The sequence below is a fragment of the Electrophorus electricus genome, chromosome 13 (assembly GCF_013358815.1).
Source record: "Electrophorus electricus isolate fEleEle1 chromosome 13, fEleEle1.pri, whole genome shotgun sequence".
In the NCBI taxonomy this organism is placed as follows: Eukaryota; Metazoa; Chordata; class Actinopteri; order Gymnotiformes; family Gymnotidae; genus Electrophorus; species Electrophorus electricus.
The window spans coordinates 8,165,819-8,187,650 of NC_049547.1; the positions used below are offsets into that span (position 1 = coordinate 8,165,819).

The 21,832-nt window shown below is 42.9% G+C and overlaps 1 protein-coding gene across 2 annotated transcripts in view; it reads right to left on the reverse strand.

Annotated features, from left to right (window-relative positions):
• Positions 1–21,832, reverse strand: part of LOC113571355 (formin) — a 61,905-nt gene that overhangs the window by 19,692 nt on the left and 20,381 nt on the right. For both annotated transcript variants that reach the window (XM_027000238.2, XM_035532897.1), the window contains 9 exons: positions 20,294–21,114; positions 18,311–18,452; positions 12,545–12,632; positions 10,237–10,298; positions 9,731–9,819; positions 8,862–8,991; positions 8,557–8,703; positions 8,206–8,265; positions 7,976–8,096 (listed from right to left, as the gene is read on the reverse strand). In XM_027000238.2, coding sequence (XP_026856039.2) covers positions 7,976–8,096; positions 8,206–8,265; positions 8,557–8,703; positions 8,862–8,991; positions 9,731–9,819; positions 10,237–10,298; positions 12,545–12,632; positions 18,311–18,452; positions 20,294–21,114 — 1,660 coding nt within the window. The remainder of the gene's footprint in view (positions 1–7,975; positions 8,097–8,205; positions 8,266–8,556; positions 8,704–8,861; positions 8,992–9,730; positions 9,820–10,236; positions 10,299–12,544; positions 12,633–18,310; positions 18,453–20,293; positions 21,115–21,832) is intronic.

Consider the following 21,832-nt stretch of genomic DNA (forward strand, 5'->3'; position numbering starts at 1 on the left):
AAGAAGGCGCAATTCCTCCCCGAGGTAGGGTTTACCCTCTCTCCCAAGAGGAGGAGACAGCGATGGGATAATATATTAAAGAGGCCCTTCAGCAAGGTTTCATTCGATCCTCCACCTCTCTGGCATCCGCAAGTGTCTTCTTCGTCAAGAAGGACGGAGGATTGAGGCCATGCGTGGACTATCGGGGAGTCAACGGCCTGTTGGTGCAATATCCGTACCCACTCCCCCTTGTCCCCGCAGCGCTCGAGCAATTAAGGGTAGCCTGGATATTCACAAAGTTGGATCTCTGTAGTGCGTACAACCTCATGCGAATTAAGAAAGGTGATGAATGGAAGACCACCTTTAGCACCGCCTCTGGACACTACGAGTATTTAATCCTTCCTTATGGTTTAGCCACAGCCCCGTCGATTTTCCAGGCCTACATTAATGAGGTCCTATGGGAGTACCTGGGTAGATCTGTCGTCGCATACATTGATGACATATTGATCTATTCCTCCTCCTGGGACCAACATGTGCATGACATATGGGCTGTCCCCTGCACCCTCCTGCAGAACCACCTCTACTGCAAACTGGAGAAATGTGAATTCCATTGCAAAGAGGTGAGTTTCCTGGGGTATATCATTTGCGAGGGCAGTGTATGAATGCAGCCGTGCAAGGTGGAGGCAGTAAGGGGCTAGCCTAGACCGCAAACTCGCAGGGAGCTACAGCGCTTCCTGGGATTTGCTAACTTTTACCGTCGTTTTATAAAATCCTTTAGCATGGTAGCTAGACCTCTCACAGACCTACTTCACGGAGTAGCTAAGAGGCTAAAATGTGGAGCCGAGGTGGAGAAGTCCTTCTCAGAGTTGAAGGAGGCCTTCTCTACTGCTCCAGTGCTGCAGCAGCTGGATCTGGGAAAGCCTTTGATGGTAGAGGTAGACGCGTCAGATGTAGGAGCAGGCAGAATACCATCCCAGCACCAGGGAAAGGCCAGGCAGCTGAAACCACTTGCCTACTTCTCGAGGAAACTAAGCCCCGCAGAGAGGAACTATGGCATGGGAGACTGAGAACTGAAAACTAGAGCTCAGAGATGGAGGCATTTGTTAGATGGAGCAAAACACCCTTTTTGGTCGTCACGGACCACAAAAACCTTGAATACCTCCAAACCGCTCAATTCGAGGCAAGGTTCAACTTCTGCATTACTTATAGGCCCGGAGAGAGGAACATGAGGGCGGATGCACTCTCTTAGCAACACCTCGAAGAAGCCCAGTCTACCAGCATGGATCCAATACTGTCACCCACCTGTTTCCTGGCAACGCTAAGCTGGGACCTGGACCGACAGATTGAGGCGGCAAATCCGCATCCGCACTGCCCGCCAAACCGCCTCTTTGTCCCTCTACGCCTACGCCAAGCCCTTATTACGTGGGCACACACTTACGTGGGGACAGGCCACCAGGAGCAACCCACACGGTGCAGCTGCTGAGTGCTCACTATTGGTGGCTGGTCATGCCCGGGGACATTGTAAGGTATGTGGAGTCTTGCACCGAGTGTTCCAGCAGCAAGGTTCCTCGCATACCACCTGCAGGTAAGCTGCTGCCACTACCCACACCAAGGAGACCCTGGTCTCACCTAGTAATAGACTTTATCACAGACTTGCCTGTATCAGAGGACAACAGGGTAATCTTGGTCATAGTGGACTGGTTCTCGAAAATGGTAAGGTTTCTCCCCCTCAAAGGTCTACCTACTGCCTGGGAGATGGCGGACCATCTGTTCTGCCACATTTTCTGGCAATTCAGGCTACTGGAGGACATCGTCTCGGACAGGGGCCCCCAATTCACCTCAAGAGTGTGGTGGGTAAAATGAACATCACCATAAGCCTGACATCTGGGTATCACCCCCAGGCCAACGGACAGGTGGAAATAGTAAATCAGGAGCTAGCTAGGATTCCTGAGGCTGTACTGCCAGAAGCACTCTGAGACGTGGAGCACCTACCTCCCCTGGGTGGAGTATGCCCAGACTTCACTGTGGCATGTGGCAGCAGGCTTAACCCCCTTTGAATGTGTTTTAGGGTTCCAGCCCCTGTTGTATCCATGGAATCCCCCCATATCCGACCAGCTGGCAGTGGAGATGTGGTGTCAGCGCAGTGAGCAGATGTGGGAGGAGGCCCACCAGAAACTGCGCAAAGCGATAGCCAACTATAAAAGGAAGGTGGATAGGAGATGTGGGGATATCCCCCGCTATGAACCTGGACAACAGATGTGGGTGTCCATGAGGGATGGCTTTGCCAGCACCAAGGGGAAGCTAGCTGCGAGGTATGAGGGTCCCTACGCCATCCTGCAGTGGATTAAACAGGTTACCTACAGCGTTGGCTTGCCTGGGCACAGCCGGGCATCTAGGGCCTTTCATGAGTCTGCCCTGAAGCCGGTTGTGGAAGGTCCCCTTGCAAAAGAGGAGAGCTCCTTGAGTGCTCTGTCTCCTCCTTTGGAGATGGAGGGAGGTCCCGCATTCAAGGTAAGAACCCTTCTCAATTCCAGATGGGGTGGGGTTCTGTCACGGTTGGGCGGCCGGCTAGCAGGAGGGACACACCCACTCCTGTTAGGATCACACCCCTTACCTGCCCTGCTCACAATCACCAGAATACTAATTGTGTTCACCTGTGCATAACTCAGACCCTGCCTATTTCAACCTGCAGAGATGTGGCTGCACATTAGCAGACGCCAGCCACGTCTGTGAACTACGATTCACGCTACCTTTTGAGCCACTGTTTATGTTTGTTTCATGCTTCCATCACTGTGAAATGATAGATAATAAAGAGCACTTTGTTGCAACCTCGCCTTTCGCTTCCTCCATGCTGCAAACGTCACAGTTATAGCCTTGAAAAGTACTGCTTATACCAACCAATGTAACACATCATATGGGTAGTGTGAGCAGGAATTCTGATACACTGAATGGCATGATGGTACACTGAATGACTGATTAAATAGACTAAATTCAATTAAAGCTGAGGAGTAGATCAGTTATAACATATTTAAGTGCCATAAAGTTATATGGAGACCAATGAGTTGTTAATTGGATGACTAATTTCTTCAAGTTCTTTCATTTTCACTTGCTATGTGCCAGGTTAACTTTAAACTTTTCCTCATCTTGTTCTTGGCCAAGTCCAAGGTTGTGAATGCCAATAAAGGTGAGACAGACAGGATTTTGCTTGGTTGTGTCCTGTTGTGTAACCCCAGTGGCCAGTGGTACGTGGTGGCGCCGCTGAGCTGTGGGGGGAGGGGAATAGCTGAATAGCAGAACAGTGGCGGGAGCTCGTTTAGCGCTCAGGAGAGGTTTGTGTTTCAGCAAAGGGTCTGAGTGAGGTGAACACCATCCATCACTGCAGCAAAGCCAACAGTGTGTGCTGCGCTCGGACGGCCCTAAATGTCATGGGCAAGCAGGGTGTTTAGCGTGAGCTACACTAGCGGCACAGCCACAGTCGCCGCCGCACCATGTGTTCAGACAGGATGGGAGAGCCGGCGCCAGGGAGACAGCTCTTTTGTCTCATGTTGCTCGTCCATGTGTGCTTGGTGGCATTCTCCTCTCGCTTCCGAGAAAAATGACTGTCACTTCCTTCATGTCCCTCTCACTCTGTCTCACTCAATTGAACTCAAGCAAACTCTCGCCCCTTAAAGGCGTTTGAAGCTGCAGATCTGGCTATTCTCGTGCATCCTTAATCACCAAAGACATCACTATGTACAAAGGCTTAAAAAGGTTTGCAAGCTGATGCACTACTGTATCTGATTAAGATTACAGTACACTTCTCCATAAAATATTGCCCACATTTTCCAAAAAACACTGCCTAACAGTAGTGGTTATAAAATGCTGAAGGCCTACTGTAACACAAGTCTCAAAATGTTCTGCACTGACTGAAGGCTTGCTTTTCTACTTGCTTTTCAAAATACTACTTACTGAGCCATTAAATATAAAGTTGCACTATAAAGCAGTTTAGACAGAAATCTTCTAATGTGAATTTAATGTGAGATGCTTGTAAATGCCAGTACAGGGCCATACATGGATGTCCACTTTGTAAACAACAGGATAAACCAAAAAGTGGTAGCTCTGGTAACCCTGAGCCTTGTGGGCAGTGTGGTACAGGGAGCTGACTGCACAGTGGGGTGGACGGGTCTGGGAGCTGATTTATGTAGGAGACAGGGCCACAGAGAGCCTGAACGTAATAGCTGGGATTTATACGGAGCTCTGACAGTGCTCCTGGGTTGTATATAATTGTGGATTATCTGCTGAAATTCTTCTTCTTTGCTGTGATGGAAATGATCCACTATGTGATATATAAATAACCATGGAGGGCCTGACCAGACAAAAGGCTCCTCTCCTGAAAGCTTTTCCAAAACATGACATCTAAAGCTGTGTGTGCGTGCGTCTGTGTGTTTGTGTGCATGTGTTTCGTCATTTGGCTTGTTCGTCATTGAGGTTTGTGGAGGAAAGAAAGGAGCACATTTTGATGTCTTGCCATGAGAGCTCATCTGATGTTTATCTTGTATTGTTATTCCAAAGAAACAGCACAGTGGCTGGAACAACACGTTGCTTCAGCCTGACTCTGCTAGCTGGGCAAAGGAGGGCGCTGTCCATGGTGGCACTGACCATCTCAGCCATCATCATAGAGGCTGACTAAACAGCACCAAAGTCAACCTAAGGTTCTCTTCCGCTCACAATATGTAATGTGATTCTCATATGAGGAATTGAGAGGCAATGTACCACATATGCACATATGCACACACACACACACACACACACACACACACACACACACACATCACACACATGTACGCAAGCATGTGTTTCATCTGAAAACAACCTGCCACCCCGAGCCCAAGGCATGCAATCATTTGACGGTCATTAATCATTATTTCATGCTTGTCTGGTTATCAGTTACATGAAGAAAAGCAATGGGACTGCTCCTGAAGCACCATGATTTTCCTTTGCTCTCCATCTGACTTGCTTTTAATTGATTAAGTTGCCAAGGTCCTTGGCTGTCCACTTCATGAATCTGTTTGTGTAGTTTAAGAGCTGCGGTTTCTCTTCCCAAGGCAATTACATGCCTTGTGAGTAGCGCGATCAAAAGAGCCAGCTGACCCCCAAGTCTGCCCACAGAGAGAGAGAAAAAAACAAAACACAACAACACAGCAACAACATGGGGGTGTTTCATATGTTTTCGTGCACTCCTCTATCCATGATTAATGTTTGGCTGTCCATGAAAGGCCTGTCCTCATCCACAGTAAACATAGGACGACCACTTTTGTTTTGTTCCATTGTTCCGGTGGCTGATGCTGGGTACTAGAGCTGCTCTCCTCTGCTGTGGCCCAGGCTGGGCTGGGCAAACAAGCTGAGAATGAGCTGCACTGCCATTCAGAGCAGGGCTGACATGGGCTTCAGCACCTAATGACCAGGCCCTGTTTCCAAATCTCTTCTCCTTCTCTTTCTTTACAGTAAAGAATTGCATGTGTCCATTTAAATCATTACTACTGGAACAGTTAAAAACAATACTCACTTATCTAAAGCATTAATCACTTTTAAAATAAAATGAAAACATGAACAATTTAGCATAAAGCTGAAATTAGCTGTCCTTTTTTAGTGGGCTGCTGCATATTTGAACTTGATGTCCACCAATGTAATTACATTGTGTTTTTTGTTCTTTTCTTCTTCTTTGTTGAAAACTGAAAATAAAATATTTTAAAAAGAAAGAAAAGGAAAGAAAAAACAGATAAATCCTGATTACAAGTGAGAGGAGCGTGAGAACTCCTTGCTGGCCTGCTAAAGCTGTTTCAAAGGTGCACATTTTTCTGAAATGTGGGAAATCGAACATCCACAGAGAGACTTCCAATCCACAGTTACTCTTCTTTAACAAAAGCCTTTTGTTTAGAATTAAGAAGAATTAACGAATACAATGGGAGAACATTCCTACCTAAAATCGCATGTGAAATTACTTTCTAGGATATTTTTAAAAATATTTTTAAGTAAAAAATCTTTCAAAATCATTTTTAAGATTTTTTAATGCTCTTAGTCTTGTTTTCTTAAATTTCTTAAATCACTATTTGTAATAAAATTACAGATAGTGATTTTCTGGTCATTTTTGCTTACTTTTCTGGTCATTTTGCTTACTGTAATGTGTAAATTTTTTCAAGAGACTGTTAATGTTCACAGTTATGCAAATTCATGCACTGATAAAATACTTAGCTAAACTGAAGGGAACTGAGGAGAGAGCATGACAAGAAGAACTGACATGAGTCAGTGTAAGACTCCACTCACCCCTAAGAAATACAGGAGTCAAATAAAGCTCAAGTTACAGCTCAAAGTCATGAAAAGCAGCAATGAGGCTAGCTGAGAGGGGTGGTGAGTATGACTCTGGCTTTGCTGTGGCTCTTCCCCCCAGCCAGACGTGGTCCGGACCTGCTTCCAGATCCCTGAGTCACACCAAGGCAGTGCTCTGCACCACTGGTGCTAGAAAAGCAGAATGGAATGAATCGTGACCTACAACCTCTGAGTATCTAAACACACAGCCCTTTCCTCACCGTTTGTCCTTCACAGGGGTTTTGGGGACTTTTTTGTTTTACTTTTTCAAACTGTTGTTTGATTATTTTTTTGGAAAATTATGTATGGTTGTGGTTAAGCCAAGGACATGTTATTTCAAAAAACAAAAATCTTTCTTTATCATATCTAAAATGTTTACATTATCTTAATAATTAAAATTAAAATGAGTCACTTAAAGTTTTTGAATTTTTCAAATTTCATATTCAGATTAAGTTTTAGCTTTATTAATTTCTTAATTTATTTTATAAGAACGCAGTACTTCTATAGTGATTCTTTCCTTTAGTGCTAATTTAAAATAGTTTTCACATCTATGTGACATCATGTATATTCTTACTAAGAATGCTACATATTGCAGTGATGATGGACAGAATATTTATTGCTGTCAAATTAACATTATAATCAACCTTACTGAATATTACAGAACAACAATATGCACACAAAAGTACAGTATTTCTGTCTAGCTCTGTTTAACATGAGGTAGTGGGGGAAGTGCTGCAGTTCTGCAAACTCTTCTAACAGAACCATGATGGTTTATCAAAGCCCAAGGAAATACACTGTGCTAAAACAACTCTGCCCTACACCAGGCAACATGTTAGAAAGTCTTCTTCCACAAGGACGGCTCATACTAAACGCTTTTCCACCACCAGGATCTCAGGGGTGCATTACCAGCAGAATAATTGAGAACACTTGCGAGGTTCATGATAGTGAGGCATAAATATTTATTCCGGTCGGCTTGTGGTGAGGAAAAAAAAAAGTCTAAGCTTCTCATTCCAAAGCACTTCAGTTTCTGCCTTACAATTCAGTGCCAATACCCTGAGGACTCAAAGGGAAGACGTTTAAAAAAAGTAAATTGTTGCAGTCCAGATCAAATGCTAAGGCCCTTCTGTTGTATTTATTGTTTCTATGTCATCCACTTTTTTCCTAATAAATGACTGACACACACCCCGAGGTGGTGGGTAGGTGACTTTTGTAGAGGATGTTGTACACCCCCCATGGGTCAATAAGGATCAGGGTTTTTTTTACCTTGATTAGACTATGGAGGGGAAAGAGAACATGTTAAATTAGTTTCATATGTCATATTATTGGTTGATTTAAATAAATGCAGATTACAAGCACCAATGGAAGCAAAACCCTCCATCTTACATCTGGTCAGGAGCAGGGTAGGCAGTGGACACACACACGAACATCTTCCCACTACTATGCTGTCGGGTCAAGCTATGTTCTGTTCCTTCCTAAAACACCACACATATGATCTGGAGTAGCAGACATGGCATTAAAGGCATTAAAGTGTGATCTTGCCAATGCCTGGAGCAGCGTGCCCACGGGGCCAAAAGGTGCCCCGCGCCCTTTCCCAACGACACGAGTGATGCGGACGAAATGCTGGAATTAAAGAACCACTCAGGTTCCATACCTGTGAGGTCCCTCTTTAGTTTTCGGAGGTCCTTCGAGAGGTCATCAAACTTGACTTGAGCAGCAAGGAAGACGTCATGAGGCTCTGGCAGTGGGAAAACACTCTTCTCTGTCCCGGCATTCTAGAATGAGAGATAAACACAGTCACATACTTCAGAGTAAGAGAGAAACATGAAGACGTTGTCTTCTCATTCCCTCAGAAGCACCTGCTGAATGTAAGTAGTACTCTACCTTATCTAGGTTTCTTAGGTAGTATGACACCACATAATCCACCAGACTAATGCGATTGTCCTATAAATGAAAATGAAGTAAAATGTTAGAATGACCTGTACACTATGTTCACAATATGTTTGCACTCAATAAAACTCTTTTACACTGAAAAAAAACCCTTTTGTTTGCAGTGAAATAACTTTGCTGAATAGTTTGATATATGGACAGCTCACATCCTATGAACTAACAAAGCCAAAAGTCATGAACTCAAAAATGAAGCTGCAAAGATTGAATGTAAATTAGATCAGATCTGCAGAATTCCCTTGTCATGGTGCTGGCACTCTTTGGTGCTGTGAGGTTGTGTGTGGGTACCCTGCTTTTGACATCCTTCAGCTTGGGAAGAATTTCTAGGCCAAAGCCATCAGCTTGCCCCCGGGTTCTGTTCCCACCATTCATATAGTTCCCAAAGGCAAGGACAAGGCCCATCACTTCTTTTATGCTGTCACTCTCCAGGAGCTCCTGAAGGAACACACAAACATTCTAATGTTGCTAAAAGACACACAGTTCTTGCCACCAACTTGTCACATGCCCCAAATCATTACTTTAAAATTTCAGAAACATTGAAGTACTGAACTAAGTATTCCAAAGTAGCAACTGATAATCATCCCTGCACATACCTTACACACTGAGGAGATTATCTGTGTCTTGCTGTGAATGGAAGATATGGAGTCCAGGAACACAGACCGGAATATGATGCAGTGAGCTCGGCTGGCAAAGTCTGGAATCTGGTCTAGCTCATAGAGGAACCTTTCCAAGACAAGATAAGGAGATGAGAGATTTAAAGTGATATGACAACTGTGAGACAGGTTACTTGTTCTTATGTTGGAAGTGGAATTGTTAGTGCATCAGGGACGATCACACACCACACAGTCTGGATGTCACTAAGTGTAAATTCAGTGTGATTACCTTAAGGATCAAAGCAAAGTGTGACATATACTGAGGAAAAGACTCATTTCCAGTTAACAGATTAGCATAACGCTGGAGTCACTGAGCCTCAGTGAGTCAAACCAATGAAAGCTAAAAGTCAAATATGGCTGATTTATTTTTTTGAATAATGGCTTGCTCTGCTGTAAGAGTCAGTTCTTCACAAAGCATCTGATCTATTTTCTAAGGAAAGTAAAGGTCTTGGTGGATGATATTATTATCATCACTTTTGAAAAATATAGTTGTCTATAATTAGAAACTACATAATATCCATAATAGCAGATAATACATAGAATACTTTTAATAATTTTTAAATGTATTATTTATTTTAATAAATAAAGAAAATATATTATGCAATGAACAATATTTTATATAATTATGAGATGATACAATGATGTAGGGGTTTTGAGTTTCTTGAATAAAATGCTGCATTGAGCAAAAACAAGCATTATCTTCTTAATGGTTGCCTTCATGTTTTACAATAGCAAATTTGATGAATTGGTTTAACCAGTATTCATGCTAAAACCACACTGTAGTAAATGATCTGGTGGATATGGCATACTGTTCTGGCTTGTCCAGTAGCTTGACTTCATCATCTTTTGAGGTCTCATAATGTTTCCTGATCCTTCCCAGTTCATCACTCTGAGCCCTCTGCAATTAGTTCCAAACAGTTACTGGCAGTACACAACACAACCTGCAATGACAGCTAATAACAATAACCAAACAAAAATCATAAAGATATTAACATGGTGTATCACAACATACTGAGGCAGTAACATTTACAGTCATCATATATGCATTACTATAACAATGCTGAAAATATGTTATAACCATCATATTTATGTGAACTAAAATAAAGAACTGAAAGTAACAGTTCTTAACAATATGAATAAAAGATGCTTTTAGAGTAAAACTGATTGTATGCAGATTCTGCAGATAGGCAGAAGACATGCAAACATTTTTAAAATTAGGTGATGCAAGAAAAATATGTGTTGTTTGAAACAAACAAATAAAGCCGTTAGGATGTCTGAACTCTTGACAGCTACCCTTCTCGCTAACATTACTCACATTTTCATACAAAGCCTCAATGGTTTCCAGATCGACCACAGAGCTGTCCACAGCAAGAACAGCTGCAACAGTGAATGAGTTCATTAGAAGCTCTCAAACACAATGAAAAGAAAAACTTTAGCAAACACACTGTACTCGTTAGCTTGTGCTTTGGAATGTGCAGTCTTTCTCATGAAAACTTAAGACATTTACCACTGTGCTATTTTCAGTTTTTGTTTGTTTGTTTGTTTGTTTGTTTGTTTTTTACCTGGGATCATTGGATTGTAATGTCTAATACTTAGACTTGAAAATACAATGGAAAAAAGTTAACTGAATCTTTCATTAAAAACTACATATCCAGTATGATTCATAATCATACTGCAGATAAACAGAATACAGAACATTTCTGAATATCAAAGGGTTAGGAAAACACAGAATACAGAACATTTCTGAGTAACAAAGTGTTAGGAAAACACAGAATACAGAACATTTCTGAGTAACAAAGTGTTAGGAAAACACAAAATACAGAACATTTCTGAGTAACAAAGGGTTAGGAAAAAAAGCAAAGAAACTTTACAAGGAAATCTTAAAAAATCAAGCAGACAATGGGCTTTGGTTGAGAATGTAATCAGATGAGGTGTTTGTGACTCTAGTAACAGACAGTCTCATAGGGGAATTTGCCATCTTTCTTTCTCTTTTTCACACGCACACTCACACGTTTTCACACCCATATTCCTACACACAAGCGCGCAGGGTACTAAGCCTGTAGGCCATGGGTCACAGCCAAAAGTCTGTAATTGCTTAACCCCAGGACTCACACATACAGAACCACCACAGCTCTGTAATGATCTATATTGCCTTGCCAGAGGAGAGGAGAGGAGAGGAGAGGAGAGGAGAGGAGAGAGAAGAGAGAGAATAGCCTTTTTCCTGAATGCTAATCCAGTATATCATATTTCTATAGCCTACAGATGATGAGGTTGAAAAGCTGTACAGTGATTTTACACAGAGACAGTGTAGCAGACTGAAGGGCTTTCTGGCTTCTCTCTGCAGACGCCACTGCCTTCCAAACAAGACTCGGACTATCTGCTTTTCTCTGCTGGCCATTGGTCTTTGCCAGCAGACTTACTGACACATTAGAATAGCGGTCCTGGCTTGGGCATGGTCCAGGGTGTATTAAAAATAAGCTTTTAAATAGCACGTAGGGCGTCTGTTCCCTCACACGAAGGTAAAGGTTTTGTGTGTGTATGTGTGTGCACGCATGTGTGTGTACTCATGTGTGTAGGGGGTCAAAGGTGTGAGGTGATGTCTGGCCTAGTCTGGAAATTTCTCCATGCTGGTATATCAAAGGCCACCAATAACTCCCATGTTGTTTGGTGTGTGTGTGTGTGTGTGTGTGTGTGTGTGTGTGTGTGTGTGTATGCATGTGTATGTATGTGCGTGTGTGTGTGTACACATGCAAGCAAACAAATCTCTCTCACGCTCTCATGCTCTCTCTCACTCCCTCTATCACTCTCTCTCATTCCCTTCTCTTCCTCCCAGCCCCTCCCCACTGTTTTCACCTTTCCCTAAGTGCCTGTAATTGCATTACATGTAACGTCTTTTTTACTTGCCAACAAAGAGGCAAGCAGCTATGTGTGCTGGTAGTCTCTTAATAGTGCCTATTAAGAGTTTCTCCTGTACTTTGACACTCAAAAGACTCTCCACTTCTCCAAAACCTGTGTGTGTGTGTGTGTGTGTGTGTGTGTGTGTGTGTGTGTGTGTGTGTGTGTGTGTGTGTGAGGCAGCCTGATGCAATGTACCAGGTTCACTTGTATGAATGTGTGTGCATTTTGTAAAGGTAGATTCATACACTCATTAGCGTGGTGTCACTAAGGGATGTGGAGCATGTCACCAGCTTTACTGAACAGATGCATCTACCCACATGCACAAACAGGCAGGTACTGTTTACACTTTTGCTGTTTCCAATCACCATGAACACACAGTACAATTCCTACACTTCATGTTAACGTACTCACTGAAGTATCTCTCACACACACGATTCGCATACTAGCTCAAACACCACTGGTGTTCACCACAGACATAGGAAACCCATCAAAGGCCAACTGGAAGCAAACTAAAAGATGTCGGCGAAAAGAGAGAGAAAATTACTGTTGCACATTGCTTAAATATTCCCCCCGCTAAAAATCAACGAGCCCATCTGTGAGTTATCGAGTGTGCCAAAAGCGATTGAAGCCCTGTGGCTGTTCAGTGAAATGAGGCTAGCACTTAAGAGAGTGGGGAAGCAGCCGGCCAGGTCAAGAAGCGATGGGCTGGCCCACCCTGTCCCCACCTTGCTGAATGTCCTTCATCTCCAGGTGCAGGCTAGATATGAGGATCCCCACTGCCTGAGAACGCTTGCCATCCAATAACTTTATAAGCTGAAAAGAACAGAGAAATATAAAATAAATGACCATGGATCGATGCTGGTATTCCTTAAGCATAAACATGAACAGATGAAAGAGTGGATTTGGGGTTTTTCATTCAGCTAAGTGTCTTCACATTCTTCTCTCTTAACATTGTTCTGTCCTGTTGCTATTAGACTGCCATTTTTCATTCTTTACATAGTTTACATAGTTTCCCTTGTATTGAGAAACTCTCTCTTATTTAGAGGTTACCGAGGAGTAACACTGAGGTTAAACACAAGATCATCATCTATAATGTCAAATATATGCTAGCCACAAAAGCCTTGCAGGACAGTGATAACTAGGGTTTGTAAGCCAATCTTGATATTGTTTCTCTACATAATGTAGCCTAATGATCCCACCTGATGAGATCTGAATGTCTACGCATATAGACAAATTATGTCTACAATGCTAGAACAATAGAACACCACTCACATAAGTCTTATATGGTACAGTCACAATTAGGATACAGCTGGGAATGAAAAAGTAGAAAAATGGAACCATAAAAGGACGTCTTTCAGCTCTGGACGAGCAGGCTACGAGATTTTATAATGAACTATAAATTCACAGGATTTTTAGTTGTGCCTACACATGGTCACAATTACATATGACTGAATATCCCCATAAAGGGCAGAACAGTTTTTGGCAAGTTAAAACCTCACTATAAAACGTGATGTCTTGAACTTCTTCATTAGGTAGCCATATAGTGCCCTTACGGGCGCTAAGCAACCAAGGCATTCAGTGGGAACAGCGCGAAAAGCCTTTAGAAGTGAGTATTGCATTACAGGCGGCAAAGTGGGCATGCTGCTTCTGCATTCATTATTAATGTCACTGGGGATCTCCCCTGGTCTCCCCTTCCACAGACAGTACGAGAGTGGGAGAGCCTTAGCACCTCTAATGAACTAACATGTTAAAGCTAACCAGCCTTAAAAGTTATACAGTGCACCACTTAGCTCTAGTGCCTAGCAGAGCTAATGAATTAGGTGCAGATACAGTACCATAGCAGCATTGTTTGAATGGGTGATACTGAGTGACTAGGTGAAGAGTGATGGGTGAAGAGAAAAAATGTAGTGTTTTGTTCCTTTAGTGGTCTGCATTGGCCAGAAAAGCAACTACAGTCAATAACAGAAAAAAAGTTGAAAAACTAACATCTGAAAAGTAACATGAGCAATAACTGCTAAGCAATCAGCACAGATACACTTTCCAGTTCACAGAAGACAGCTAAGCTCTTATTAGCACTTATTAGGAAGAGTTGTTTTTTTCCCCACATTTTATAGTCAGGCAGGACGAAGATAAAACTTCAAGTAAAACTTTAACACTTTAAAAGAAAAAAGCATAAAGAATAGATAAAATGATAATGACACAAATTAATGGCCTGTGAAACATGACAGAAGTAGTGTCACATCAAGCTATGGAAGGCAGCCTATGCCAAATGGCTCATTTAGATTTACTTATGATATACCTCAAAAGGCAGGATACAGGGATTTAGGATACAGACTTCCAAACATATAATAATCATAATTTATAGAATAGAATGTGTAATGTGAACTGCATTAAAATAACAATGCCACCAAAAACACTGAAAGGGGAAATTAAATAATTGTTTAAGCCAGTTTCTTAATACATATCCAGTTAACCAAGCACTTAATTTCACATGTCCAAAACGTCTGCAGATGGCTTGGCAAAGCATTTCACAAGGTTCTTTAAAGGTAGAATCATCACAAGCTCATTACAGAGATCATGACAAGGAAAAACAGAATACTAGTTTTACAAAAATACTAGTCATAATGATAAAGCACTATAAATATCCAGATATAAAAATTCCACTTGTTACTTGGAGTAATTAATATTATATTTGGAGAAATCCAAAATTTCTGATCTCCATGTTCTTATATGTATAGAGGGCATTGTGTGAATACTCCCATTTACAGGCAAAGCAGCTCTTGCCCTTGTCTGTATTATTATTAAGTATTAAGTGCATTCTTTTCATGGTATGATTTGGCTAAGATCAAAGCCCAGATTCTCCCTACAAACACCAAATTACCAAAAAAAAAAAAAAATCCTCCAACAAAATTTATGTGTGGAGAGTAGTGGGACCCAGGTCTGTGCACATTGCCTGTTCTGAACACCATCTCAGGCGTCAAGCACCATCCTGAAAGAGCCGTTCAATAAACAAGAGGTGCTAGTGCCCGTAAGTCATTCCAGAACTTCTGAGTCAGGACCAATTAAAATGTCAGTTTGTTTGAGCGGTATTACCGCTGTACAAACGACGTATTAAATGTGATTCATCTGGCGACTGAAATTGCTGTGTGATGTTTATGCTTTTGGGCTACATACTACAGTCCTGCATATAGGAGGGGGCTGGGGTGTGTGCGGGTGCAGTGGGCTGGGGTGTGGGCGGGGCCAGGGGGGTGGGGGGTGGGGGGGGTGAGGAAGCAGGACACATTTTTCTTTAACGATGTGTAATTTATCTCATCGTCTTCAACAATGCAGAGATGTGGCGCTTCTGCTGAGCACTGGCAGCGGGAAAAGGGTGGGCCTGGGCACTCAGTCCTCATCAAAGGCCATGCACATCCCCTGAGCAAAGCCACATGCTTGTAATTAGACTTGCTCTAGTGGGCTGATTGAGATGACGGTGGGTCCGTTCGCCCCCCATGTCATCTCCTCTTCTTTCATATGATAATCAGGAAAGAGAGAGAAGGTCCCAAGAGTACACATAGTGTGCATCAGGACACATGATACAAATTAGCTACCCCCCACCCCTCCCCACCTTATTTAGTTGGACCGAGTTGATATGGCCATCTCTGCTTGGAACATTCTGAGAGATTGTAATATTCACATGCACTGCAACACTTGCCCACAAGCTCGATGATCTAAGCAAGGAGTATATGTGGCTAACAACACGAATATGTCCACAGCAGCATGGGTGGCAAAACTTAGTAACACACAATGGCAGACAAGTCTCCATAATGCCTGTGTAGATCTAAACACACACACTTTCCCTGAGCACCTACAGACTCTGATCATTTCCTCACCTCTCCCGAAAGGGCTGTGTCCCCAGGGCATGGGAGGCGGGCCCAATCTGGCAACACTTTGAGAAGGGCCGCATGTGAGATCATCCCCACCCACACTCCTGCACTGTCATCACTGTCCACTGGTCAATGTAATGGAGGATGACACCGCACCCTACAGCCCCCATTGATCTGGCCCAGGTGCACCTGACCACTATCACAGGGCCTGGTCACCAATATTGGCTTATTGGGTTTTTCCCATATTGCATTGTAAGGATGGCCAGTGCAGGGAAATTGACAACAGGCCACGTCTGTCTGTCTGGCTGGCTAGGTCTGCTACCCGCCCCCTCAGAAGAATTCCTCCATTCTTCTGTCCAAAATCCCCTGACCTCTGGTTAGAGAGCACAAGTTCTCGGAAAGATGATTCAGGAATAAAATGTAGATACCTACATTATGTTTATACCTTAGAGTATAAACAAGCAAAAATAAAGATGGAGATATAAACACGTTACTTTTGTTTAGGTGACCTTCTGGAAATTGTGCCTCTTTGCCAAGACGTGTGTGTCAGTGTCCATCTGTCTTTTACTTTTACTGGACTTAGCATAGAAACTTAATAATGGTATCATCACTAATCTTCATGTACTGTACTTCTCTTCCTCTCCTTTCTCTCTCTCTCTCTCTCTCTCTCTCTCTCTCTCTCTCTTTCTCTCATACACACATATGCACAAACACATATGCACATATGTAATGAAGTCCTCTGAAACATGACACAACTGGAGACAATATAGGCAAGAGAAAAACAAAAAATTAAAGATACTGAATTTCAGACACTGAATCATGAAGTGCTCCTAATTTCACAAACATAATTTCTAATATATACAGAAACTACAATACACTAAAACTCTGGTAGGCGAACTACAGGATGGCCAAGTGCTATCATTGCAGTTTGTGGGGACCTGAAACGCCAGACAGCTGGCACAGCACACTGTCTTGGCCATCTGAAATCAGATCAGATAAGGCCACCTCATAGGCCCAAGTGACCAGATGCCTGCACATTGGGGACTCTGTGCTCTAACTGATTGATCAAAGGGGGCCTGTATATGGATTGAATCAGGGCTAGACAGAGGCACTTAGGCCAGTGACTGCCTTCTGAACTGCCTGGACGCCTCCCTAGTGCTGACTTCACTTATGGGACATTACTGCCAATGTCGGCCCCTCACAACTAGTAGCTATTGGAAAGCTGGATGGAGTCTATAGTTCCTTTATTAATCCTTATGTTAAGAGTAAGAAATGTGACTTTTGGATTTTGAACCTGGATTTACTGTGAAGCTGATTTATATAAAAACTATAGAAATAAATTTGAATTAAATTTTGGTATCCTCTGTGAGTAGTCACTATTCTGTCATCAGCAAACTGGTTTTTGCACCAACCTTTAGCATCTAACCCAACATCTTCAAGGTTTACATGGCTCACCAGTTGATTCACAAACCATTATTCCAGCTTCTTCCAGGAGTTGTTTAAGCACAGAGGGGAATCCTGATTCTGTGTAGTCTGACATATCTTCCTATGACAGGTATTAACAAGAGCGTAACTTATGTGCAACTTATGTACATCTAAGTTATGGTAACCTGTCAGAGTGAATGAGGTTGGTTCCTTTTATGCCTCTCATTTTCCAGGTAGTACAGTTATACCTGATTCTAGATTACCACTCTTAATTTGAGAGGGGTGACAATATTGGCCATGCTCTGATGAAGAGAGCTATGTCAAGCACATAGGAGCAGCTGGAACAGGAAAGATCTGCCCCATCAGCTCTGGAGCCCCTACACGCTCACATGGCTGCACCACTCCCTGTCAATCAGAAACGTCTTGGGAAAATGGTTTTAAAATGAAAAGGGAAATTAAGACATTTTAACTGTTATTTGAATTACAATTAAGATGTCCAAAACAGTTCATATGTGTAGTATATCAAGTCTGGAGATTTGCAATTGCAATAATGCATACTCTGATACAAGATAGCAGCACTGGAAACAATGGAGTCTAATGACAAGTAAAGGAGTCTTATAAATATGTTTGTATATGAGTACTATATATAATCTCTAAAGAAAGTATGAAATAAAGCTTCTATTAGGTAATAGACAACTAGTAAACAGCAAACCGTCATTCGTAGGTTGAAATGTATGTAATAACCATCCACAGAAACACATTTCACAGACACAATCAGAGGCACACCACACATACAATCAAAAGAGTCAAAGAACTGCCCAGACACAATACACTTTTGTTTGCCGAGGTTTGTTTTAAACTATTTGGCAGGTAATGCATCAAAACGTAATGCTTTACCCAAATGAACCTAAAAGACATGAGTTCTAGTATGCCTCAAACGCCCTCTAGTGGTAGCAATGAAGTACTCATCTGTCGATAGTGTAGCGATTCCATGCCAAATATGACTAGAGTGTTAATGTACATAACCTACATATTCATGTGTCCGATTCTAAATTACACGCACAATTCATGAGCATGCTGACGTGCCAGGGAACTTGAGATGCAGGAGGAGATGCAGGAGTTGCTATTGGATGATAAAAGTGGAGATGTTCAGCACCTAATTTGGCACAGATGTGTTGCAGTGGGAGGATGGAGACATACCTTTTTAGCTTTGGCCTTCTTCTCATAGGTGTCAGAGAGAGGCTTCTTCTTGGGCTGCAGTGAGGCTTTGGAGAAAAGCTCCTCAAACTCCTTTGTGTCAATGATATCTGGCTCTTCCAAGGATCCCCAAAGCATGTTATTACTGGAAAAGAGACACCAATTCTACCAGTGTACAATTAAGAGGGCATGTGATAATTTAGGGGGCATTAGAACAACAGTTAGTGAGAGAGGGCATTTATACACACCAGAATAGACATACCAAGGCACTCTGTTCTCTTCCTGCTGTAAACAACACTTTCCTATTTCTTAATGTTTACCACAGCTACTCCAAATGTTTATTTGCACACGAGGCGAGGTGAGAAGCTTTTTGCCGAAAGTGAATCTATAAAGACAATGTCCCTGGTGCTTGAAAGAAACTCAAGTGTTGTTCCAGAAACACTGCTATCGTCTTCTCCCAGCTACTCTCTTCTCCAAAAACTACTGCGTCATTAAGAAAGAGAGGTGTTTGATTTCGCCTGTTGCTGAGTAACACAGACAATACAAACAGCCTGCCTGTCCGAGAGCTGGGGTGTTGAACTCCTTTCCCATTCCTTCCTCTTAAAGGGGTGTAGACCTCTGACACTGCTTTAAAACTCACTCATACAAATCTCCACAAGAAGGTGATGGGGTTAAGGTCAATACAAATCTCCCTTTACGTAGGCCAGTTAGTTCTAAGAGGCTCATCATTCCCAATCTGGCAATCATCTTGTTATCAAGACTGTTTTATCTGAATCTGCATAAATCTGCATAAACATATGGCAGATGTATACAAATGTACAAAACATACTGGGCTTGGAAGATTCTACCGCAGGTGCAGGTATGCACATCTGCATGAAAAGCCACTTAAAAACTATATATTTTGCTACAAGTATCCGTTTCTCTATCTTCTTGTCATATATTAAGTCAAACTTGAGTGCTCTTAAGTTAAGACAGAGTCAACATGATATTTGGAGCATAAATTACCAAACACAATGAGCAGCCAAGACATTACCCAGACATTAACTTTGGCAGCATGGTAACTCTGAAACAAAGAGGTTCAGTGATTGTCACAGATGGAACACCACAACAATCAATTGGGTTGCCAGTGATTCGATTAAGGTCAAGTGAGTCTAATATAAAACATTTGAGGCCTAACAGTGTTGCTCTCTATGAAAGGAAACAAACAGATGTAAAGGCCACTGGTTTGCTTGACATTTAGCTGTGTGGTTTAAATAGCTCTAATGGAGCTTGCTGCCATTTCCACAGTACAGTCAGTGGGTTCAATAAAACTGCTGAAAGTGTTTTGGTGGAGACCAGCCAATATGACCATATTTCTTCTTTTTCCACCCCAGGGCTACTTTCTGAGAGACAGTAAATAATAGTACAATATTGCTCCTGTAAAAATCTTCTAAGTATAACAACCTAAACTCAATCACATTAAGGCCCACAATCTTCTTACCATTCGTTTGAATCAATTTACTATATTACCAATCTATTTAGAACTATTTATAAATAGTAAGTGCAAAAAGAAGAAACTCACTTAAGACTATGGATTATGTTGATGGGGCATCCCAGGCATCTGGCCTCAAGGGTTTAGTTTGATTGAACACTTTAACGGTGGCACTGGCGGCTATGAAGAGAACCCCATTTACCTCTTGGAGTGAACGAGGGCTATGAAGCACCACTGTGCATCCTTTCCTAATCCCCCTTACAGTAATACAGGGCCATAAAGCTCCTGGACTAACACTCCAAGCTCTCCAGCTGTATAAACCACAGGCACTTTAAAACAAGCAGCTCACTCCATTTCTCTTAGAACCGCTGGCCCTAGGCAAGGAGCACTACATACACACTGAAGAGTTGTGTGTGTGTGTGAGAGAGAGAAAGAGTGTGTGTGTTTGTCTTCATGCCCAGTTGAACTCAAGTGCAGGGACTCTCTATAACTTTGAAATAGTTGAGCATGCTTACTCGGTATGTTGAATCTGAATCCTAGTCCAATAGAGGGGCTTCATTGGACAGGCAGGCTCTACCGCTGGCTTGCGGGGGAGTTTCTCCATTGCCTGCCCAAAGCCAGGGATTCCAAAGCCGGGCGGAGGGGGTGGGGGGCCACAGCCTGGCATAGGTGGAGGTGGAGGGGGAACCCCAGGCATTCCAAGTGGAGGGGGTGGGGCTCCAGGGAGGGGTGGGGGTGGAGGGGGCATGCCAGGTAAAGGAGGAGGAGGGGGTGGAGGGGGTGGTGCTCCGGGGAGGGGTGGAGGTGGAGGTGGCATGCCAGGCAAAGGGGGAGGAGGGGGTGGAGGGGGAAGGGCTCCAGGGACGGGTGGAGGTGGAGGTGGTACAGGTCCGATTCCAGGTAAGGGGGGTGGAGGAGGCAGTGCCGTGGACCCAGAAAGAGATGATACAGGTTGGGGTGGAACTGGTGAGCTATGTGATTGGCCAGGCAGAGGAGGAGGGGGCGGAGAAGCACCCGGGGACACACCCAGGCTCATTGTAATTGAGTCTAGGTCAAGCTTTTTGGGAAGGCTGAGAGGGGGGCTTGGGCCAGGCTTGACAGTATCCCCATCCGGTGTTTTGATGAAGGTCTCGCGGTCAGTCTGGATGCAAACGGTGCGGTAGGTCTTGTAGGGCACATCGTCTTCAGTGGAGACACAGACCTCACACAGTTCAGCCCGCTCCTGTGACGATCCTTGCGCCTGCTCCCGCTTCATGTTGGAGATGACTCCTTCTAGTCGAGACAACGCCACAGCATGTTCTCCCCGCAAGTCAAAGATCCTGAGCTCGAAGTTGGCCTGAAGTGCCATGTGTATGGGTGGAAATGACAGATATTTCATTTAGTGTTCAGTAGCAATGTTTGCCATTTATGAAACCAGCACTTGCTTCTAGGGCTTTAGTACAACGATGACTGAAACAGTAGGGCCCAAAAGCCTGAGTCCATTATAGTTTAGCTGCAGTTGGAATGTTTTTCAGCAACCAGGAGAACAATTTGGTAATGAACTAATTCACTGAGATCCTCTAACATTGTTACAAACAGATGGAAAATATTTTTCAACAGAAATCCTTAAAACTTAAAGCTCAGGCAGCAGCAAAGGTATAGAGCATAGAATATACTAACTGAGTCTGTATTGGTTGTCAGTCAACAGGGTTTGTTAGGAGCATGTGTTAGCATTTGAATGAAATACAATTTATCACAACAATAAACAATAAAACATTTAAAAAATGAAGGAAATGTTATGCACATAGGATATTCCAGTACCGTTTGGTTTTAAACTATGCATGAATAACAAATATCAACTGAGTAAAAATCTGAGTAAATTTAATGATGAGATGTGAAAACAATTCTTGGTCTTGGACTTTTTGACTCTGCATGTATATACAAAAACAGTCAGTCACAACCACCCACATCATGTTAAACGTCACCATATTCAACCATAAAAGAAAAATCTAAATATCTTAGGCCTAGTTGAAACGCAACAAAAACAATCTGGAAAAAGTGTGCATTATGTCATT